This window comes from Balaenoptera acutorostrata, chromosome 1 (genome assembly GCF_949987535.1).
Source record: "Balaenoptera acutorostrata chromosome 1, mBalAcu1.1, whole genome shotgun sequence".
Classification (NCBI taxonomy): domain Eukaryota; kingdom Metazoa; phylum Chordata; class Mammalia; order Artiodactyla; family Balaenopteridae; genus Balaenoptera; species Balaenoptera acutorostrata.
This window is the reverse complement of record NC_080064.1, coordinates 133,860,763-133,885,170: the sequence shown is the minus strand read 5'-3', so window position 1 is coordinate 133,885,170 and position 24,408 is coordinate 133,860,763. Positions and strand designations below refer to the sequence as shown.

General features: G+C 42.8%; 2 protein-coding genes across 2 annotated transcripts in view; one reads left to right on the top strand and one right to left on the bottom strand.

Annotated features, from left to right (window-relative positions):
- The window catches only part of LOC103001493 (ankyrin repeat domain-containing protein 45), a 151,247-nt gene extending 143,004 nt beyond the window's left edge, over positions 1-8,243 (top strand). Inside the window, exons 29-32 of the mRNA XM_007165340.2 lie at positions 2,643-2,828; positions 4,359-4,443; positions 6,278-6,333; positions 7,984-8,243. Of these exons, the coding sequence (XP_007165402.2) occupies positions 2,643-2,828; positions 4,359-4,443; positions 6,278-6,333; positions 7,984-8,019 (363 nt within the window). The 3' untranslated portion in view covers positions 8,020-8,243. The remainder of the gene's footprint in view (positions 1-2,642; positions 2,829-4,358; positions 4,444-6,277; positions 6,334-7,983) is intronic.
- A 4,555-nt stretch (positions 8,244-12,798) lies between these two features.
- Positions 12,799-23,322, bottom strand: PRDX6 (peroxiredoxin 6). The gene is made up of 5 exons (XM_007165337.3): positions 23,137-23,322; positions 19,144-19,300; positions 15,334-15,480; positions 14,423-14,569; positions 12,799-13,102 (listed from the first exon to the last, which is right to left on the bottom strand). Exons 1-5 carry the CDS (start codon positions 23,229-23,231, stop codon positions 12,974-12,976), a joined length of 675 nt encoding a protein of 224 aa, XP_007165399.1. The 5' UTR covers positions 23,232-23,322; the 3' UTR covers positions 12,799-12,973.
- Between the last annotated feature and the right edge of the window lie 1,086 nt (positions 23,323-24,408).

Sequence of the window (24,408 nt, the reverse complement as noted above, 5' to 3'; positions counted from 1 at the left end):
CTAAAAAATTGTCTTAAAAAATTAGCACATCATGCTAAGGCAGTCATGTTTCTTTTACTGTGTGGCAATAATAATTATCAGAAAAATTTTAACAGAAGGGTAAGGAGATTTAGATTCTTTTCCTTTTGCTTTGCCTCTTCATGAGCAGTAGGACAAGTTTAGAGTCTACTATGAAACTCCAGAGAAGAGAATTGGGACCCAAAAGTTGAAACTCTATGGAGTGAGACTTAACTCAAAAATAAGGTGAATGTCCTTTCATTTTTAAAAAATTCACAAGCAACAAATATTCATTATATAAATTTAAAAAACACAGTTACAAAACATAAGAAGATAATAATAATTTTCTACCCCAATTTACTCCCCAGAAAATCTCTGTTTAACAATTTGGCTTATTTCCTTCTAGTCTTTTACTATTAAAGAACTAACCAATTAAGACTTTTTAGAACCCCCAAGGACTAATAAGATTATGCTGAACCCCCTCCTCTAGACCACACAACTCAAAATTTATATGCATTTAAAAACCAAAATACCTTTTTAAGAGATTTTTCTGGTTGTAAATTTCTAGATAAGTTTGCTAATTTTCTTATGTTTTTGGTGCCCCAGCTATGCTGGTGCCCTCGGCAATTACGTGTTTGACTTGCATGTCAGGGACCAAGATCTGAGGGCTGAATCATGTAGCTGTGTACTTCCTGTGGCTGGAAATGTTCAGAATGAGCTGATGGCTGCTGTCAGGGCACCATCCAGGATATTACTACTGTTGGACTGACCTCTAAGCTCCTATATTAGTTTGCTGGGGCTTCTGTCACAAGGTACTGCAAACTGGGTGACTTAAACGGCAGAAATTTATTGTCTCATAGTTCTCAAGGCTAGAAATCTGAAATCAAGGTCCTGGCAGTACTGGTTCCTACTGAGGGCTATGGGGGAGAATCTAGTCCAGGCCTCCCTCCTTGGCCTGTAGATGGCTGTCTTCATCTTCACATGGAGTTCCCCCTGTATGTATGTCTGTGTCCAAATTTCCCCTTTTCATAAGGACACCAGTCATATTGGATTAGATGTCCACCCTGTTCCAGTTTGACCTCATCTTATCTTAAACAATTACATCTGCAATGACCCTATTTCCAAATAAGGTAACATTCTGAGGTACTGGGGTTTAAGACTTCAATATATGAATTTTGGAGGGACACAATTCAATCCATAACAGCTCTCTTCTAGCTCTAAAATCTATGATTCTGAGCCTTGGCTTATGCTTAAGTTTTGTTTTGTTTTGTTTGTTCCCTTGTCAAGTGGGACGTTTGCTTACTGGAAGGTAAAACCTGTGCATATTTAGGACTCTGGTTCTTGTGCAAATAGAAATCCAAGAGGCATAGCTGACTGCCCTGCTGTGGCTGATTATAAATAAATCAGGGCTGGGCAACCACATTCAGGGCCACTAAACAGTAGCAATATAAAAGCTCTGAATTCAGAATCTTGTCAATATAAAAGTTCTGAATTCAGAATCTTGTCGGAAGTCATTCTGAACTCCAGATAAATTCTATCTGTTGGCCCCAGGGTCTATTTGCCCTTTGGCGCCCTCAAAGAACTCAGCTAAATCAGTGAATTTGCTTTCTTCTTCTTTTTTTAAACTTTTGATCTTTCCTTTATTTTAGTCATTATTTTTTAAATTGAAATATAGTTGACGTACAATGTTATCTTAGTTTCAGGTATACGACATAATGATTTGACATTTGCATACATAATGCAATGTTCACCATGATAAGTCTAGTAACCACCTGCTCCAAAGTTATTACAATGTTATTGACCATATTCCTTATGCTGTATATTACATTCCCGTGACTTATTTATTGTGTAACTGGAGGTTACTACCTCTTAATCCTCTTCACCTATTTTATCCAACCTCCCACCTCCCCTCCCCTCTGGCAATCACCATTTTGCTCTCTGTATCTGTAAGTCTGTTTCTGTTTTGTTTTGTTTGTTCATTTGTTTTGTTTTTTAGATTGCACATGTAAGTGAGATCATATGGTATTTGTCTTTCTCTATCTGACTTATTTCACTTAGCATAATACTCTCTAGGTTCATCCATGTTGTCGCAAATAGCAAGATTTCATTCTTTTTTATGACAGAGTAGTATTCATTCCATATATATATACTGACTTAGAGGTCAGTCCAACAGTCCAACAGTATATATATATATACCACATCTTCTTTATCCATTCATCTATCAATGACATTTAGGTTGCTTCCATATCTTGGTTCTTGTAAATCATGTTGCAGTGAGCATAGGGGTGCATATATCTTTTCAAATTAGTGTTTTTATTTTCTTTGGGTAAATACCCAGAAGTGGGATTGCTGGATCATATGGTAGTTTTATTGTTAATTTTTTGAGGAACCTCCTACTATTTCCCATAGTGGCTGCACCAGTTTACAATCCCAGCAACAGTGCACGAAGCTTCCCTTTTCTCCACATCCTTGCCAACACTTATTTGTTGTCTTTTTGATGATAGCCATTCTGATAAGTGTGAGCTGGTTTCCATTTCCTTGATGATTAATGATGTCGAGCATCTTTTCATGTGGAATATGCTTTCTTCTTGATACCGTGTGTCATTTTGTATGATTTTTAGGACAAAAATCTCATTTTATTTTAGGACTTAAAGTTTCAGAAGTGCGTGGCCCTCAATCATGCATATGTGGAGACTTTATCAAGCTATAACGAAATGACTGTTGATAACGTGAACATGAAATTCGTTATTCTTGTATACGGCAGTGTTATTGATACTAAGACAGAGGTACCATATCTTGCACCTTGCATTTTACCTAAAACCTGTGAACAGGTAAGGAGGATCATTTCTAAAGAGTCATTTGCTTTTCATGGTGCCCCGTAAGTGACTTTAAAACTCAACCAACCACCTTAAAGGGAAATTTAACCTAGAAAGACCCTACAGTTCTCACCTGCCCTTAACAAAACAGTCAAAATGTACCCAGGGCTTCTGTGTACTGTTGTACAAGTTGTGCCCTGCACAAGAGTGTCACTGAGGGACAAGGGGGGCAGGAATCTGCCTGCTCTCTGCTTGCCAAGCTGTTTGCCCTGGCATGGGCTGTGCCTCCCCAGAGGAAGGACGGGGTACATTTTTCCTAGTTCACGCCAAGGCAATGACACTGCCTGCTAGCATGGCTCTGGAAGTTATCTGCACTGGTTGATACGAAGGGAGATGCGTTGGGGCCATGTCACTTTGTTGACACATTAGGGGCTAGGGGCACAACTTGATAGATGGCCCTGGGCCTCATCATTCCACACCTCTGTAAGGAAGGGGGAAGTGTGAACACCTAGGACAAAACAGGGGATGGGAAGAGTAGAAGCCAGGTCCCTACTGGGCCAAGCCATCTGCCGTCGGACCACAGGAGTGATGTGAGGACAGAGCCCAAGAATGAAGAGGATCAAGAGGCCATGAGAAGAGCTGACATCTCTTTAATCTGGTAACAAGTTTGGGAGAGACCCTTTCTGCTTGTTCAGGCCAGGAACGTTCACTAATTTAATGAAATTTTATGTCCTGGAAAAGTTGGTGAACCTCCTAAAAAGTGCATTTGCCACTTTCCTAACTAATGTTCTTATTTTGTCGACCTCTCAACAATTCAGAGGGTGAAGGTAATTTAAATGTTTTTTTTAAATAGAAAATGAAAATCACTTTAGCTTTGAAACAAGGGGTGGGGGACAGTGGGAGCAATCCCACAGTTTAGTTTGTTAAGACACCAGAGTTTGGAGTCAGGCATACTTGGATTTAAAACCTGACACCTGTGCCCACTAGGTGTGTGAGCGGAGGAAAGGTGCCTTCTGACCCTCAGTTTCCTCTTAGTTATGAGGATAACAGCAGCAGTCGTCTCCTAAGGTTCTTGTGGGGATTAAATGAGATAATACATGATAATATCTAGAAATGATAGTTATAATTGTTACTTATGTATGCTCCTTGCATTCTGGGAGGGCAGATTTTGCGGCACATGGGGCAAAAGCTTGAGGAAGAGAGCTCTTTTTCCTATCTGGGAAGGCTGGGGCCTGAGCCCTTGAATGTCAATGTCGGAATAAAAGTAACTCAGTGGATGCTGGGGATTGCATTTTCCAAATTCGTTCCAAGTAAGGTGTAGAAGTTTCCTTTCTGATGTTTATAAATATCCAAAAGATAACCTCCTGGTCCAAGACTTTTTGAAACAAGGTTAAAGAGGATTTGAAATGAAAAAGATAGAGCTTAGGTTGGAGGCCGAGTTCTAGGTTTTGGCTTATGTCTTATATTCTTTGGTAAAGGTTAGGAAGCAGCCATCTTAGAGATCAAAGAATGCTCTTTTGACTAATTTTGACTTTTCTCCTTTAGGTGCAGGGAACTTCAGATTTAAGCAAGCTGCTGGTTATCCAAGCACCTGCGCCTGCCAAAAATAATAATAATGCCAAGGTCACAGGTAAGGGGTAGCCCTTTAGTGGTAAGAAAACCACTGAGAAGGAATTTTGTTACATATGAGATTCATTTTATTCTAAGAAAATGATTTGAGGGCCTTGTGTGGGTTTATCATCCATCTCCATTCTTGGGCCCTCCCTGGCTGCCACATTGCTTCTGGGAGGTCACATATCAGAGATTTCCAGACACTGAAATCCAGGTGGCTCTTGCTCTCTCTCATGCCTTTCCCTCCACAACCTTGTGGGAGGACAGCAGCTTCTACCTTGTACTCTGATCCTATAGGCTGGAGTCCCATAGTGCTGTTGGGGGCGGAGCAGGAATGGGGAGGGGATAGACTCACACAGCAGGCCCAGGTGTGGGAGCCGGTTTTCTCTCAACGACCAAAGGGAATATAGGATCTGACCCATGCTCATTGAAAGCCACGGTCATAGCCACAACTCAAGTGACTTGCTTTGAGGTGCACTTTGATAGTCACTAAGTAATTATTGTCACTTAATGCATATTAGTACCCAATTGCTTATATCATGGTGCTAAGCATACTATAAAGAAGACTGGATAGGAAGGCCTTGCTGTAGGGAAAATACATTCAAGATCTTTCACTCAGTGCTCAGCATCCTGCCTTACCAAGCCTAGTGTCACCATTTTCCAAGCTACCCCAGCTTGAAAACACAATCAACCTTGATTTGCTCCTCTAATTAGCACCATCCCAGTGCTTACGATTCATGTAACCTGCTAGCTCAGGCATTCTTAATGAATTGTTAATTTGTGGGAGAGGGGGTTACGTGATTTCAAATTGTGTGCATAAAGGGCACATTTTATCAATAGTTTACATCTCAGTGTTCCTCATTTGCATAATTCTTATAAAATGCAACCCCACAGTATGCTGGGCACTGTGCAAAGCACTAGTTGGTGAGTGAGCAAACAAGGCCTCTGCCCTTGTCAGAGATATTCAAGAAGTAATTTCACTTCTCCCCTAGAAGCGAATTCAACCTCAGACATTCTTACAGCTCACTTTGCATGCCCTGTTCTGGGGTCATATGCAGCACCATGATATTGGGAGCTCCCTGTGCTCCTGGGTCTCCTGTCCAAGTTGGCTAACACTGAGATGACTATTACCCCAGCCTTCACAGTGTCTTTAGGTCTGTCACTCTGCTACTTCCCCAGCACTCTTGGGGCACAGGAGTGTATGGCAAGGCTGGGAGCTCAGGGTCTAATGTCAGCCCCCTTAGGGCACCCTGAGGGCTATTTTAGAGTGAGGGAAATATATCACTCTGCATTCCCCGATGTGTTTGGGAGGAAGGTCACAAATGGTAGGCCCATGGACTTGATCCAGCCGGTACACTGGATTTGGCCCACATACATGTTTTCTTTAAAAATTTTTAAATTGTCAAGTATGTAAACATCCAGAAATTCACATTTTAAAAAAATCCAGATTTTGAGCTTTACTTGAAAAAAAAATCAGAAAGTCTGCCAACCCTCGGTCCTCATATCTATGTGTGGCAACAATCAGAGCTGAGCATCTCTGGCTCCTACAGGGGAAGCAGATGCTCTAGGGTTTGCCTCAGTCCACTCCCTCTTGTGTTATATCCAAACCATTTTGTTTGTGTGACCTGCCTCTTCTCATTTGGGTTTGCCAGCCCTTGTATTGGACTTTTGGGAGCCTAGTAACAAATGTCTTTGAGGGAAAAAAGTAAAAAGCCTATTTGAAAGGGGAGAAGAGAAAGGCGACACTTACAGGGAGGAAGTAAGTTGAAATTTCAAAATATCCTCCTGCTACCTATACTCTTAAATTCCTAATTTAGTTTTTCTGTTTAATGCATTTATTTGGATTGGCTCAGTCAACACCAGTCTTGGAATGACCAGGAGAGACTATCACTGGAAGAGAAAAAATGAGGTAATAAACTTGACACTTTGATTAGATTTTTCTTACTGTGAATATTAAACTACACAGTGAAAATAAATTGTAAAGTCAAGTAGCAACATGTAGGTGGTGAGAAAAATGGCAGCTCGTTAATATGGGAAAATTGGGATTAAAGTTCACCTGAATTACTTAACAGTTAAAATTATAGAATATTTTTGAAAACTGTAATTTTGCCCTAGCCCCCCTCTCCCAACTTCCCCCCTCCTAACTCCCTTCCCCCCTGATATTTAGTTCAAAAGTAGGGCTATCTGGGATTAAGGATGGGGAGGGCCATTCACCATACACACAGTTAGACATTAGTATGTAAATATGGATGCTTCTCTCTTTGGAGTGCGGGTTCCCATGGATGTGTGGGTCTCTCTGGTGGGGGGTGTGTGGTGCACAGGTAGATCACGGACATCTTCCTAGGGTATCAATTTTATTTGACAGTCTTTCAAAGGGAGAAGTTAACTCATTTTACTGTTAGGTTACTTAAAATATTTTATATTGAAACAAACATACTATGGAGTAGGATGACAAATTTGCATGAATTTAAGATGAAACACGAGACCTCAAAACATTTTATTATGGAGAGTCACTTATGTGTTGCCCTGACATTTTTTCCTAGTTTCCTCAGCAATCAGAGCTAATTTAGAAAAGTTTGAGAAGTGCTGGAAGCCAGGCCTAGAGTTGGGGAGGGAGAGGGCTGGTAGAGGCAAATCTGGTGGGGAGAAGGGTAGCCTGCAAGGGGGTGTCTCTGTGAGGGCCCCTAACAGAGTTCTCTTGGGCCAGAGCCCACTGCTGAGTGGAGGGGAGGAGAAGACAGCTCTGACAGAGCAATAGGGTGATAGGCAAATGCAGAAGTAGGCCAGGTAGCAGTAACGGTGCCAAGAATGGGCTTCAGGGGCCTTCAGCACCCTTCCTCCGCCAGTTGCCAAGTCACTCCAAATACACGTCTTCTAAGGAAAAATGATGTGCTGTGTAAATGCAGCTTCATGAGAAGTCCCTTGGCCCATCACATCCCCAACCAGATAGCCACCCTAAGACCCTCCTAATAGAAATTCTGGTCCTGCCACTATTATTTATGACAATCACGGTGGTTTGCAGTGTGTTTCTTGGGGGAAGGACAGTGGCATTGACCAAACTGACAGTTCTTTGTTCCTTTAAACAAAGCAATTTAAATCTTTTTAGGCGGTCTTCCTAGGTCATCCTCTCCTTTCTTAAAGGGACCCTATTTCACAAATGGGGAACCTAACTGGGAGTCTAGTGATTTGGCTCCGCACTTGCCACTGTCTTTTCCAGGCCCCATTATTAAAAAAATTCTCATTCCAATTTAGGAAAAAAGTTTCCAGCTTACCTTGCAATCAGTCACAAAATTAACTGGAATTCAACTCTCCTAACATTTCTCTTTAAGTGCGCCTTTGATACACTACTCTAATTGAATTAATGTATCTCTCTTTACAAGATGATGTTTGATGGTATAGAGATGCACATGTACTTAACTCAAAGTCCTTAATATGTAAGATGTTTTAAAGGGAGTGTTCCAGATAATGGATGCTTTTCAGTAAGTTTTCTGATTGCACTTGAGTTTTTTTTTCTGAAATGCTCATAGTCAAATATTTTACTTTTGACTTTCTTTTACAGTTGGAAACTGGATCCCATTTTAGAAAAGGACATTAATGGCACTTATGTGATACGTGGAGTCAGGTTAAAGACCGAGCTAATATCCTGACTCAAGTGCTGAAAGACTGTCTGGCAAGGAGTTTACTTAGAAGTTGCTAAAACAACTTACTGCTGCATTTATTTTACAAGCAATTGATGGACTGCTGCAAGAGCTCTAATTTTAAGTAGTTGCATTATACTTAAGATATTCAAAATCCCTCAGGATAATATAAGATATCCTAAAGCTTATGGCCTAGCAAATGAAATCCTGCATCCAGCTGAGAGCAAGTTATAATAGAGCAGGAGTTATCAAAAGCACTGTACAATTAACATACTACTATCTAAAGCATAGGACCTATAATTTTGATTTGTGATATTGCTACGATTAGTGCCTCCCTAATGTTTTTCAGAGTAAAATCATTTCCCCCATCCCCAGTTTAGTAAATACTGAAAAACGGAATAGGTTCCATAACTTTAGTTATTGAAAGCACAGTTTAGGAGAAATTAACAATCTTACATTGCATAGTATTGTTTGATATCACTTTTCATTTTATTTTAAAAAGTCAAATAAAATAGAATTTTATGATCTGATTATTATTTAGAATCTATTATTCCTTTTGCTATTATTGTTACTTTTACTATTATTCTCTACTCCAGGGAAAACCATAATGGAAGTAAGAACAGAAGGAAACACAAGAGAAAAAGTCAAGCCTTTTACGAACCTTCTGGATACCTAGAATAGGAAAGTATTTCTCAGAGTGGCCTGCGGAGCACCTGTGTTTCAACAAGTGCCAGGTGTGGCTGCACGTTACAGACCCACAGGACCGCCTGGCAGTTTAAGGAAGTTATCACAGACCCAGTCTCCTTTTAGCCTCCTTCTCCTTCAGCTTTGGCTTGTGACTTTTATCCTCAGGGTGGCAAAATGACATCTGTAACTTGGGCATCCCATTTGCTTTTCAGTGAGGCAAGGTGCTTTCTCTTTATTAGGCTTTGCCTTTTAGTCAGGAAGGGACCCCCACCCCAGGCCAGCACTATCACATGACCACACTGATCTGTCATCTTAAGATGAATTTTAACTGGCACCTCAACTTGCCACCATTCATACAATCTGGGTATTTTTCGTAAAGAATAAGGGGAAATGGATACCGGGTGAACTACAGTGTCTGCTGTACTCTGCATCACAATCCCATACCTGTTATAGATAGGGTTGTTACAGATGAAGCACTTCTGGCCATCTGTAGAATCCATCTCTGGGGGTAGGCCCCTGGCCTGCACATTTTAACCCATTCCTCATGTGATTTAATGCATACTGAAGCTTGAGATGCCTAAGGTAAGGGATAAAGAAGTAGCAGAAAACAGATGTCTGCTCTACAGTCTTGCTTACGAGGCACACTGCCATGTATTTGAAACAGCTGGAGGATACTTCATTCCATGCATATCAGTTAGGATGCTTTTGGCCTCAGGTACCAGAAAACCCAACTCGAAAAGGCTTAAACACTAAGGTTATTTATTATTTTATGTAATAGAAGTCCAGAGGTAGGACAGGTTCGCAGTTGGTAGATTCAGTGAAGATCATAAAGAATCAGATGTTTTTCTTTCTCTCCACTTGGCTGTTGACCTTTACAGCCTCATTCTATGGCTGGATCCCTGCTCCCAGGTTGTAACTTGGCTGCCAGCAGCAGTTTAATGTTTTCTTGTTCATATTCAGTGTGAGAGAGAAAAGTGCCTCCCAGTTGCTCTCGTGTGAGAAAGAATTCTTGTAGAAACTCTGATGGTCTTCTATTTGTGTCTCAATGCCCATTTCTGAACCAATCACTGAGAAGGTGGCAATGACCTTTTAACTAGTTAATGCACCCTTTAAGCTTGAATCAAAGCTGTACTTCCTCAATTTGCATTGCCCCAAAGTGGAGGGGTCAAATGGAGTAAATCACTGTGCCAGTTCACTGCATCCAATTGGCATCTTGACTTGGCCCTTTAGACACAGCCATTCTGGCTCCTTACCCTTTCCTGAGCTTCTTAATGCATATTCCTACCCTTAGGGTAGACGTTGGAGGGGAGGTCAGACTTCTGGCAAGACCACACAGGAGCCTCAAGTTGATCACTTTGCTAATCTTAGATGACTGTCTCTTCTAGCCAGAGCATTTGCTGATTGTCTGAGAAGGCGCATGGTGGACTGCCTCTCAAATTCCTATGCTTGTCTCATAGCCACAGTGGCCGTATAATTCACTTACAGTTAATAAATCTTTGGATTTATTAAATCTGTTCTCCCTATGAAAACTGAGAGCAACAATCCTGGAAAGGGGAACTCTCCTCTCCAAGCCCCATAGTATATTAAAAAGTGTACTTAGGATCACTTCTACCCTGGCAATGCATATTCATTATGTAACATTTTATATTTGGAGAAGAATACTTTCACAGTCTCATGGCTTCATGGCTGCTTCATGATAGAACCAGAAATCATTTTGTGGGTACATGACCTCCCTTTTCCTTGAGTGTTTCAGCGTTTTCACACTGGCAGCATCTATGTGGGTTGAGTAGATATAGCCCACCAAAGTTTGGGTGCCTGAGTGAGTGATAAAAGGGGCAATAGATTTATTGGGGGAAGAACTGTTAATTTGATTTTGAATTTATAAATTCAATGGCCAATGTTCCATCGATCAGTAAAGATAAGACTCAAGTTTGATTGTTGGAGATTTAGACTTTGAATTGTCACCATAAGAGAAAGTTGAAGCGAGACTCTCCGAGAGACAAGGACTGAAGAAGCAAATAGCCAAGGGAAGACAGCAGTGTGGAACCTCACAGTTAGGGAGGTGACAAAATGCGAGGACTCAGGGATTAGTTCAGAAGAGATGTGCTAAGGAGGACCAGATAGTCTTAGTTCTTTAAGGCCAAAACATTATAGTGACTTGGATAAGAGGTGACAGCAAGATGCCAGTCTTAAGTCTCTTTCAGACCAGCATTCCCTAGGATATAATGTAACTTGGAATTTCCACCTTCCTTCTTAACCTTCTTAGGGTCACCCAAATTTTACATGTGGAGAAATCACGGAAACTAAAAGCTTACTGACTTCTCTAAAACATGGCGCCAGGAATCAGCTTTTACATTATTATACTCAATAAAAGTATAGAGTGCTACAGGCAAGAGACTATACCAGGTATGGGACACTTCCTTCTAAACCTGGGACTTAGCACAGCATAATAAGTCTGAGAGACTATGAGTTCAGAATACTTAGTACTCTTTCCAGAAAAGCAAAAGATGTCCCATTATCCTCAAGATTCATATTCTTTTTTTTTTTTAATAATTTTTATTTATTTTATTTATTTTTTGGCTGTGTTGGGTCTTCGTTTCTGTGCGAGGGCTTCCTCTAGCTGCGGCAAGTGGGGGCCACTCTTCATCGCGGTGCGCGGGCCTCTCACTATCGCGGCCTCTCTTGTTGAGGAGCACAGGCTCCAGACGCGCAGGCTCAGTAGCTGTGGCTCACGGGCCTAGTTGCTCCGCGGCATGTGGGATCTTCCCAGACCAGGGCTCGAACCCGTGTCCCCTGCATTAGCAGGCAGATTCTCAACCACTGCGCCACCAGGGAAGCCCCAAGATTCATATTGTTAAATCTAGGAATCCCATTAAGGTATCAGGTTAGGAGAGTTCTTTGTAGTGGGGGTCACAGATTCCACAGGACCCAGGCAAGTAACATGAAGGAGCAAAGTAGGCCAAGAGATGTGATGGAATACATTTTCTTTTCTATTTTTTTTTTTTTTTCAAAGCAAAGGAAACACTATTTTATTTTATTTTATTTTTGGCCGCACTGGGCAGCATGTGAGATTTAGTTCCCCGACCCGGGATCAAACCCATGCCCCCTGCAGTGGAAGCACGGAGTCTTAACCACTGGACCACCAGGGAAGTCCCTGGAATCACATCTTCATCAGCCGCTCCTCCATTTTCATTATATGAAATTTTATGTATCTGTCTTTGGAGAAAAGCATCAGTGTCAAATCTAGCAAGGAAACATTTGCCCTCAGGACATGAGTCTGAACTAGTACTTGAAAATGTGACAACAGAATTTTCAGATCACGTTTTAACAAAGGATTTACTTGCTGATCACTAAGAAGTAAAATTCAGAAAATAGTCCCCCTCCCCCACCGCAAGAATAAATCTATAATAAAACATTTTCAGTCATCCTCTCCCCTCTTCCCAAGGTGTGCCCTTTCATGTGCACTTCATCGTAGAGCCAACTGACATCCAGAAATACTCTGAAAGGCACCTGGCACTGTCGTGTTGCTCATGCCTCTGGTACACCTCCCTGGCAGGCAAGTGGAACCTTTTCTGTAGCTTCTCACTTTCAATAGAAATTTATTGAAAAATTTTCTTGATCGCAAAATACTTAAAGATTCCTTCCCCCTGCTCATCCTTCAGGTATCTACTGGAAAATTACAGAATTGAAAAGGTTTTGCCCCCAGTTGTGATCAAAACATGGAATACTGAAGAACATCTGGGTTACTCTAAGTTCTTAGGTTACACACGTAGATATGTACAGAGGAAGTTGAACCCCAAGTTCTATTCCTTCCCAAAATGGGTAACAGAAGAGAGGATTTGATTAGAACAGCTGAAAAAACCTGATACTCATTCTATGATGGAGCAAAGCAGGCTTTTTCAACCATAAACTGTTACCACCTTGTTGGTCATAAACCCTGCAGAGATCCAACAAGATGAGCCTCAAATTTCAAAGAGAGTCAGCAGAGAATGCTAAGATATATGAACAGAAGAGAATGCTGCTAAAGGCACAGAGCAAAGAATCCCAAGGAATTTTCAGTGCCATTTTCATTTAATAAGCCAGTAGTATAGCAACCTAAAGACCTTGGCTGTGATCACACCAGGATGTTTTTATGGTACTGCTGCAGGAAAACATGATGGGCAGCTGGCATCCTCTGGCTCACGGTGCTCAGTGAGCAGCTCCAGCACCAACTCCGTGGAGAGCCTATGGCTGGGGGGTGTAGCGGAGGTATTTCTTGCCAGATGGGAGCTCTTTGGTGAAGACTCCTTTAGGGAAAAGTTTTTTGGCTTCCTCTTCAGGGATGGTTGGAAGGACCATCACACTGTCTCCATTCTATTGAAAAGACATTGTGAATGGTGAAATTCAATCTTATAGTGAAGGCTAAAGGCAATAATTAACTTTAGAAAAGTAGCTACAGTTGCTGATGAGAATAATCAAATCTCCTTTGCTCTATCCCCTCTGAGGAATTTTGTTTTCACAAGTTGATCTTTGACACTTTTGGGAAGGGAAGTATTTCCCCACCTTAACAAGAAATAGTCCTGTTTTAAATCTAGTAATGGCTTGCCACCTAAGTCCTTATCATTGCCCTGCGTGACTGAATCCGGCTTCCTCTCCCATCCCCGGCCTCTCCCCACACCTCCTGCTGCTGCTTTTCCAGCATGGTGGCTCTCCTATTCCTTGAACATGCCAAGCTCACTATTAGAAAAGCTTCTTAGCTGTTCCTTCAAGCCTGCCGTGCTCTTCCCTCCTAAATACGCGTGACTTGGTCTCTCACTTTCTTCATGTCCTTCCCAAAGGTCCCTTCAGAGAAGGGCCTTTCTTGACAGCCAAATATAAAACCAACCCTCCCACCTGTGCTCCCCTTCGCCCCACCTCTGCTTGATTACTCTCTGTCGTACTTATCGTTACCTAATATACTATAAACTTGTTTATTGTTTGTCTCTACCGACTGGAATTTAAGTTCTGTGAGGGCAGGGACTTTACACTGATTGTTCATTGCTGCATCCCAGTGTCTATTGTCTGGGCTCAATAAACATATGATCAAAGAATGGATACAGAATATAAATTGTTTGCCTGTCAGAAGAAACAAAATAACAAAACCAGGTGTTCAGGTTAGCATATTAAAAAAATGTAGCAATGGTAAGACACTCTTGTGATATTATCCATGTCCTACATATGGCAGGAATCTTAGAGATTAAAAGTTCATGAACAGGTTTCAGAGAATTCTACATAGGTGTAAAAGACTGACGCTTAAGAGAAATGAAATGTTTCAAGACATTAATATACCACATAGGTTTATACCCATGACTTAAGTGGCCAGTCTAAGTTCTGCTATAAATATTTTGCCATCAGGGAAGAGTTAAAGGTTTTTTAAAAAATCCTTTTATTAGGAAAAGGAATCATTCTGACCAATTAATTTGTCCAAATAATCTAAAAGTTAGAAATACAGGGAGTTTGTATAAAAGGGGTTAAAGACCCTGAAAATGGCCTCTCAGCAAATCTTAAACTCAGCCAGGAGGAAAAGCCCTCCCAGTGTACTTGCATGCCAGAAACAAGAGCCCCACGTATCACTGACCCTGGAGGTAGCCACTGAGAGACTGGCCCCACAGGCCTTCCAGGCAAGTTGGGTATCTGCCCTTTTAACATCTTTACCTTCCAATCAACTGGGGTGGCAACCCTCTTTTCTGCTGTCAGCTGGAGAGAGATAATTACTCGGAGAATCTCATCAAAGTTCCTGCCAGTGGTAGCCGGGTAGAGGATGGACAGTTTTAGCTTCTTATCAGGACCAAAAATAAATACCTGCAAAGCACACAGACATATAAACAGGAAGAACTCTTTGAATGTTTTTGATACTAAAGCCTCTTAGAAGGCTCTTAAGTCATTAAAAATGTTCAAGGGTATAACAAAACAAAACAACAACAAAAATCTGCAACTATCTAGAAAGATACACCAAACAAACTGGGTGGCTGGAGTAGATATGATTTTCTTCTCCATGTTATATTTCTAAACTTGAAGGAAATTATATTTGGCTCTGGCTGTCTCAGTAAGAAAAACTGATTTGCGAACTGAATCCAGGAGAGGCCTCAGGAAGGTACTATGTTAACTACGGAAGATTATCATAGAAATAATACTAATGGGAGTTGATCCCGGTCCTCAAATTGTTGTATATTTCTGCAGATGTGAGAATAAGTTTGTTCTCTAGTGGGTACGGACAGAACAAATAAGAATTCAAAACCAGGGATGCCTTATGAAGAAGGCTATGACCCACCGCCTTAAAGAGTGGGCCGTCAGGAGGACTACAGAAAAAGATTTCTCAATTCCAGGTGACATCCTAGGATAACTATTTTAATGTATTTTCAAAAGCTGTGAATTAAGCAGTTTAAAAGGTTAGCTGAAAAATTTTACTTTGTACCAGCATTTAGATAAAAAGTGAGAGTGCCACCAGGACACCCATATCCTAATTGGACATAGTCCCCCAGTTCCTTTAGTTGGTCCAAGCATTTACTTGGACATATGTAGCCTGGTCAGTCACAACGACTAGGTAATGGACGTATACAACTCACCACACGAGCTGTTACAGGCATGCCCTTTTCGTCCTTCTCTGCTGGGTCCAGCATGCCCAACTGGATGGCAAGGTCCCGATTCTTATCATCAATGATGGGAAAAGGTAACTTTTCTGTGGGCTCGTCACCATTGTAAGCATTGATATCCTGAAATGCAGGGGAAAGAGAAAAGAGAAATCTAAACCAGGCATAGCCTCTGAATTCAGTCAGTTAACAGTCATCATCTTGTAAGACAGGGAAGAGAGGGCCATAATCATCATCATTTCTCTAAGCAATTTTAAGAAGAAAATTAATGAATGAACACTCCTCATCCCAACTGTTCATTGACAGGAATAATGGTAGGGTGTAGTACTTAGGTTATAACCTAGAGCCTTCTCATGCCCAAGTCTCTTAAAATTCAGCAGGTGTTTACTCCTCTGAGAAAGCAGCATTAAACTCTTTAAAAGTTGAATACTATAGAGTTAGACTTCAATCCAGAGTACCTCTGCGTACCCAAACACTATAAAAACCATCAGTAACGATGAGTTCACATCCAGAAATTATAGCACGTACAAAGATAATTTTATAGATCTGGCCCCTGCCTCAAAAGCACCCTGACTCAGACATTAAGCTACTGTAACAAAGATATTAAGACATGAAAAGAAAACACAAAACTTAAAGCAAACACAAGAATGGAGAGTTGAATATTCACTTCAAGGACAAGTCAAAGGTAAAAATGGGTGAAAAGGCAGAGGTGAATTTACACTAGGGTGAAATCCACATAAAAACAAAGCATTTCAAGTCTGAACTAAAGGACAATAATGTACTTGCTTCCACTCTCTATCCCTTCCTCCCCTAGTTAAAAACTTCACTCATTTTTCTATCCTGGGAAGTTTTTGGGAGAAAAAAAAAATCTAGCTTCGTTATTTGATCTGGTGTTGACATTGCACTTAAGGTGGGCTAAGCATTATGGTAAGTACGTGTGGGATACAGATGAGGAAGACACGGTTCCTGCCTTTAAAGGAACTTCTAATTTAGTTGGATGATTGCCGTTAAGAAGTAGCAACAAACGCCAAGACGGTAATATGTAAATGGCAAATGCTGAAGTACACCAGCATCCCCATTTGTAAGACTGCTGAGTTAGGAGCGGCTTCAAGAAAGGCCTGTGACTTTTACCTGGGCCTTTGAAGGGTGGATAAGATTTTCACAGGGCAAAAAAAGGCATTCTAGGGAGGGGGAGCAAAATTAATGAAACATGTAGGCAAGTCTGAGCATAAACTATTGACTAGCGAAAGAGGAATTCATCTGGGTAGAGTTTTAGGAAGTAGTGAAAAAGAGGCATTAAAGTTGGCATAAGGTCTGTTTATTATGTGGAGCCTTGAAAGTAAAACAGGAGTTGATGGCATAGCAGATATAGAACCTTGGTGGATTTCTCAACAGAGATGCCATAGGATAAAAGTGGCATTCATGAACTTTGAAATGGATAACAACAAATTTTAACATGTTTCTTTTTTTTTTTTTTTTTTAAAGGTTTCACATTATTTATTTATTTATTATTTATGGCTGTGTTGGGTCTTCGTTTCTGTGCGAGGGCTTTCTCTAGTTGTGGCAAGCGGGGGCCACTCCTCATCGCGGTGCGCGGGCCTCTTACTAGCGCGGCCTCTCTTGTTGCGGAGCACAGGCTCCAGACGCGCAGGCTCAGTAATTGTGGCTCACGGGCTTAGTTGCTCCGCGGCATGTGGGATCTTCCCAGACCAGGGCTCGAACCCGTGTGCCCTGCATTAGCAGGCAGACTCTCAACCACTGCGCCACCAGGGAAGCCCCTAACATGTTTCTTAATTTTATTAGCTTAACTTCCCTTCTGCTGTCACTGGCGGTCTATCAGGTCGCCACAGCTAAAATAACAATCAATATGGTTTCATGCTAGAGGCACCTTGAGGTTTCCTGCGTAACCAGTTGTGTGTCAAAGTTTGGACACTGCTTCTGAAAGTTGGGACTTGTTTCCTATTTAATGCAATCACAATTTTGAAAATTCTAAGGCACAAGCTCACCCGTGAAAATGAACCTGGGTGTGTTCCTATACTTTAAAGGGTATTATATAATTGGCTATAAACTCTTCCTTCAGCCACCTGTACCTTCAGTGATTGCTCTGCAGTAATTCTCAGCCCTGCCATTCGCATGATAGGCATTACATTACACTCATGAAAAGCAAAGAACAATATGCTTTGGCTTTATCCTAAAATCAAGCCAATTCCTACTCTCTATCATCTAGTATCAGCGAGAGTATTGGTTTGGGGTTCAAATCCCACTGCCACCATTTTCTTGCAGGGAAATCTTTAGTGTGTCCTTCCAGCTGCCTGGGTGAAAAAAGTATTCTCATCTGAAAAGCTGGGGGCAGGAACCATATATCTCCCCTGAAGGGCTGCTCCCAGAAACTAATGAGAAACTGCCTGTGAGCATACTGTGGAAATGCCAGTGACCATTCACAGCCAAGTGTAAGGAATGAAAACAGTCCACCTCAAGAAAGAGAAATGCCTTCCCTTTTCTCCTATACATGATGCTTCTAATCTCAGACACTTAGAATTAACTGGTATAAAGTGGCCATGGGATGCAGCCCCAGGTGGCCAGCTCACAAGTCAGCACTACATCGTATATTCAGTTGCATGTGAAGTGCCTGACATAGTGCCTAGTGCACAGTAAGCATCCTTTGAAAGTTCCCTATCATTATTTAGTAGACACTGTAGCAAAGTCATTAAAATGCTCTCAAGTTAAATCTAGGCCACCACATTTATTATCCAAGTGAATCCTTTGGTTGGGAGTAGACAGTTCCTTCAGTTCATTTGACAAATACAGACTGCCTGCCTGCCTAGGAGGTCCTGAGTACTGAGCACTGTTCCAGCAGTGCAAGAAGCAGGAGTCTGCCCTGCTGAGCCTCCACTCTGGTGGGGAGAAACAAACAAACGAAAGCAGCAATGTGCAGAGTATTTTAGACGGTGACAAGTGCTAAGGAGACAAATCAGGGGAGGATGGGGAGTACAGAGGGGAGTTATAATTTTAGACAAGGAGGCCAAGGGTGGCCTTAATGGGTATCGTTTGAGTTGAGACCTGAAAGATGTGAGGGCAAGCCACAAAGATACCTGGGGAAAGAGTCTTCCAAACAGGATTCTGGATATATTTTGAAGGTAGAGCAGGCAAGTCAGCTGATGAATCAGACATGTGAAGTGAAAAAACCAGAGGAATTAAGGATGACTCCTGGATTTTTGGCCTGAGCAACTACAAAAATGCAGATGCCATTAGCTGAGATGAGTAAGACCCTGGGATTAAGAACAGGAGCCCCGTTTTAGATATGCTGGATTTGAGATGATAGGACATCCCAGGGGAGATGCTGTAGGCGGTGGTTTCACCAATCTGGAAGCCAGGAGAGTCTGGCCTAGAGATGGAAATTTGGGAATCATAGCATATAGATGTGGGTGGATGAGTTTACCAAGGTGAAGAGTGTAGATAAAAAGAGAAGAGGTCCAGGAAGTGAGTCCAGGGCAACTCCAGCATATATTCAGTATTAGGAGTTGGGAAGATGAGGCAGCTCATGCCGCACACGAGCAGGAACAGCTAGAGAAGTGGTGTCCTGGAAGCCAAGAAAGAAGGGGGCTGAGAAGTGACCACTGGATTTAGCAAGGTGGAGGTCACTGTGCAGTCCAAGTCAGACTTTCAAAAAATCAGTGAAGTCTGAATCTGAGCCTTTCTTGTACCTTCACCTCAAAAAACCAAGCTACTCTATAAAATTTATAGCTTAATCTGTAACCTCAAAGCATATGCCAACGGGTACTGTACCTTGCTCCAGGCAAGATGGTCTTCAACACTGTCTATTGAAAGGGCAATCATCTTAACGTTCCTCTTGGCAAATTCTGGTGCCAGCTTTGCTGCTCTGCCAAGCTCCGTGGTACACACTGGGGTAAAGTCCCGAGGGTGGGAGAAGAGAATGCCCCATCTGAATGAAGGAAAAGAAGGTCACAGTTGAATGAAGAGATTATCACCAGCATCATGTACAATGAAAAATCACAAATCCTAGATCAAAAATGACTTTCTTTTTCAAATGAATGCTTATGAAGACAATTACTTTTAAACTTTTCTGTTGAGGAATGCTTTTTGATCTTATCTCCAGAAAAGCCTATGTTTAAAGCCCAATTCAATCAAAGATATGAAATTCAACATGATAAATATTTAAACAGACTGTAAGGATGTTGCCTCCTTTAATAACTCTAGAGCCACCCTGAGTCCTTTTCAGCTAATAAAATCTGTGCTACTCAAACCAAGTACTTACTGAAATAATTTTTTTTTCTTTTTACCCTTTCTACATTGTTTTCTAAGCACAGATATGCTGACATTCACCTCCAATAATGGATGTTCCAATATGCCCTGAATCTAGACCAATGCCTGACTACAATAATAAACAGATTATGTAATCTGAAATAAAGAGGCTTCTATCCTCTATTTATATGTAAAATGAAAGCTGACACTTGGTTCTTTGAAGCGAACAGATATAAAAACTTTTGTAAAACTAGTTTACTGATCTAACCTGCTAAACAGGACACCCAATATTTGTACCCTGACCAAACAACAGTATTTTAAGAGTTTTACCTATCTCTTCATTTGCAGTTTATTCTTCTTTTTGCATTAGACTAAGTGGGTAGAAAAATGATAGCCTCCAATGTCGATTTCTACAATTACAGATTCTTAGGGAAATACTAATATCTAAATCATCATTGCCTAAGGTTAAACTGGTGTAAGTTTTAAGCACATTTCAAGCTAAAAGTCACCAAGAACTTTGGAGTACTGTTTCCTTCTCCTGGGCAACAGAAACTACTCTTTCGACTGAAAAGGAAAACCTAACACGCAGTTTCCACACTCCTGTTGACTTAACAACGTTAAAGCAGGATCCTAAACTAGTAGATGACTAACTCTAGCCTAGATGCCAAGCTGACCTCCCTAAAGTTTGCCAAGTTTCCTGAAGCACAAAGAAGAAAGCAGAGACAAGGTACCTAATTCAAGGTACCTAATTCCCAGCTACATCTGCCACTCAACTCCCAAGGTTTCAGGAAAGGAAAAGACCTTCTTACAAAAAGGATGGATGGCCCTATGGCAAGACCGGAAAGAGAGAGGTAATATTTTTACCATTGTGGAGGGGTGTGGTATGTTTACTTTTGATAAAGGGCAATAAGACATAACGTATATTTTGAAATAAGCTAGCTATGAGTAAAATTTAGGCCTTAGAGTCTGTGGTAAAGGATCTGTTTAAGGGTCAGATGAGACTTAAGGAAAGTCTCCAGAACTTGAGAAAAAATGAGCAGGGCACTTCTTCCTGTATTGTTAAAGGGGTGATTAATTAGAAAAATCAGGCATTCTCTTTCCATTGTGAGTCAAGAGACTGTATTGCTGAATCACGTTAAGGAACTTGTTTGAGGCCACTTCACATCCTCCCCTCTCCCAGAAGCCAAAACTCTATGGTTTGCCACATGGCTAGGAACAGGATAAACTCTGGGAATGTCTTACTATGGCCTGCCTCCCCTCTAAGTCTCCCTACTGCTGCTCTTCAGAGGAATACAATTACATTATCCCCATTCCTTTTTCCTCATTTTCAAAAGACAAAAGGTTTCTTCATTTAAGGGAGGGGTCCCCACTCACTAACCCCCAGAAAACCCAAGGAAAACCCATGTTTTGTTTGGTGAAGATGTACTGTGAGGAAGCTGCTTATACCACACACATACAGAAACAGTGACTGGCCTCAATAAACTCACTAAATGCAGCACCCAAGCCCCTTAGTTGTTTCCAGCTGTCAGGGGCAGGGTAGAACCTGTAACGTTTGAAATTAATTTTCTCCAAAACACACCTGGATCAAAAATTGATAGTATGAATTGAAATCACATTAAGAATGGAGTTTGATAAAATTATATCGGGCAAAGATCCGTGTATTACAATGATATAAAGGGCTCAAACTTATTTTCGGGGGAGGGCGGGGAATAGTACTATCCCATGCCTGACCCAAGGCAGACTTGTATATTTTTGTTTATAGATGCAGATAGTTTTCTCATCTTCCTACTTATGGCTCCCTGAGAAGGTACCACTTTTAATCAAATTAAGATAGATCGAGGACAATAAATGACAACAAAAAAATCCCAAACGAATAGGGTTAGCTTAAATAGTGACATCATTTATAACTATTGCTACAGTAAATATGCTTTATATTAATATTTATCTACAACCTAAGAGTTCTGGGAAAATTTTGTTTTATGAGGGTGAGGGCTGTAGGTAGGAATGGGAAGGAACATTATCTGAAAATCCCATGGAGGTCTGGAGAAATACCAATACCTAAATTCCGAGTACGAGACTGGACGTAGTCTGTATTTCTGAAGTCTTTCCCTGCCTTTATTGGCTGAATGTACCATTTCTCATCCTTTCTCTAGCCTAGTCCTCTCTTGCAAAAAACTTAGCTCTTCCCTTAATCAGTAGCTGGAAAATGGATTTAAGGGACTGTAAGGGGTTGGTTAGGCCTAAGGTATAAGAATCTCTCCCAGGTGCTCTGCACAGGCCTGTCCAATCCTTGATTAATCTCATAAACTGCACCCTCTGTCTGTAATATATGTACCTGGACACTGTATATAAAAGGGATACAAAGCAAGAAGGAATTCTAACACCTTAGACCACAGTGTAGTGGGGCCACTGGAACTCCAGAACCATAATATAACTAGACACATCTGGAATGTTTCACATTAAATCTAATCAACTTAACGTTTGCCGATTCAGGAGCTGTAAAACCACAGTAACGCCAATATACTCCTAGTCATAAAGGTATGATTGCCAGGCTAGATCATGGGTCACCAATTTGGCAAGTCTACCTGCGGCTGGAAGCGAGGCAGAAGGGGGAGGGGGCAGTGAGAGGCACTCTGCAGTGGAACAAAAGGGTCTCAAAGGGGGGGAGGTACGGGTGTCCAGGTGCTTGGCTATCCATGGCCACTGCAACTGAACAACCTCAGAAAAGCCCTTCCCTCAAGGTGTTGCAAGTTCTGGAATGAAGGACACACACACATACAGAGCGTTCTGGGTTCCTCCCAAATCTGTTATCAAATCACATTCTAGCAGCTGGGGGAGGTTCTGGACAAAAAGTCTTTCAGCCACTATCTGGCAGCTGGTGGTTTCAATTTTTTTGTGCTGAGAAGCCTGCAAATACCACTGCAGCAAGTAGAACCCTCACATAACACGCTGGGCCCTTCCTGAACCTTCAGCCAGTAGCAGTGTCCTCTGACTCTGGCCTTGGACACCAACCTTCCCCAGGGAGCAAATTCCATAACGGAGGGAGGGAGGAGGTGCGACCCTGGGCACGAGTACCGGGGAATTGACCGCCGATGCTACCCTCTCCGGCCCTCGGCTGGACCATACTACTTGCACAGTTTACCAAACAGAGGCAAACAGACAACGAACTCTCCTCCGCACCGGCCTCCCGAACCCGGGACCTGCGCGATCCCAATTTTGTTCCCCTCCCCCTTCCTCACCCCGGAGCCGGCCCAACCACGCGGGGGACGGAAGGCGAGAGAGGATCCAATGGCCGGCGCAGGGCGGGCCGGAGGGTCGCGGCCAGCCAGCAGCGCTCGGCCGCCGCGGGGCAGGGGCCACACGACGAGAGGCACGTGCAGGAACCGGTGCGGGGAGGAGGCGGGCGGCGAGCAGGGGGCTGAGCGGTGAGGAGGACGGAAGGGAGAAACAAGGGAAGGCACCTCTGAGTCCGGGCGTAACCCGAGGTCAGGGTAGGGTGAAGAGGTGGCCACTTACGAGTCTCCCAGATAGTCATGGAAACGGATGCGGCCGATGGTAGTATTGGCCTCGAAGTTGGGAGCCTCGTCCCCGAGAAGGAGCCCTCCAGGCATGGCGGCAGCGGTGACACGGAAGGAGGACTAGGTGCAACGGCGACAACCACCAGCGGGCTGGTTCCGGCGTGTGTGCTGTGGGGCGGAATAAATGGAGCTTCCAGGGGCGGAACGGGAGGGGGCGGGGTGGGCGGGACCAAAGCAAAGCCTAGATAGACGGAGTCGCGGCGGGAGCGATGGGAGGGACAAGGGGCGGGGCCAGGCCGTGGGCGGGGCGGGCGGGGTCGCGGCTGGCGTGGGCGCGAGCGAGAGTCCGGAACCGGCGGGAGTCTGGGGCTGGGCTAGGGGAGGACAGACCTGGGCCGGGTCCGGCACCCCGCCAGGCCTCTGCCCTGCCGGGAGCCTGTGGACATTATCGCGCTCTCCTCACGTGACAGGGGACTCAATGACGTCGCCCTTTGGAGGCTTGGGGGTGCGTTCTGGGCTTTGGAGGTAAAGGAAGCGGAACGCAGTAGGAATGGGAGCCCCACGGCGGACAGCCGCCCTGAGGAGCCGCACGAATCCGCTGCTACCCTCCTGCACACCCACTCACGGCCGACTCCTGGCAGAGGGTTCTGGCGACCCCTGCACTCCCCGCTCTGTTAGTGTGAGCGTCTGGCATCCTGAGCGCCCCAGCCAGACTAGCCATCCTGATTTCTGTATCAGAGGATGTGGCAAGACCCAAGCATGTGGGGCACCTTGCGTCAGAGGAAGTGGCTTTCTTGTTGCAGCAAAAATTCCAGCACCCATATCAGTAAGTGCTTGGGGGAATGTGACCAAACTTTTATTTTTATTCCACTCCCAGAGTTCATTATGAGCCATAAGGTATTCAACACAATTATCCTGAAGTTTAAATATAAATTTTAAAACATACTTATTGTGATCTATTGTGTGCAAGTCCACTCTGCCACCCAAGGACGTGGGAAGTTTAGATTCATTTATTTACTTTCTATGTGCCAAGCACAAGGTAGCCAAGATGACTGTTCTCTTGGAGCTTTCATTATAGTGAGGGATACATTTTTTTAAAAAAATATTTTATTTATTTATTTATTTATTTTTGGCTGTGTTGGGTCTCCGTTTCTGTGCGAGGGCTTTTCTCTAAGTTGCGGCAAGCGGGGGCCACTCTTCATCGCGGTGCGCAGGCCTCTCACTATCGCGGCCTCTCTTGTTGCGGAGCACAGGCTCCAGACGCGCAGGC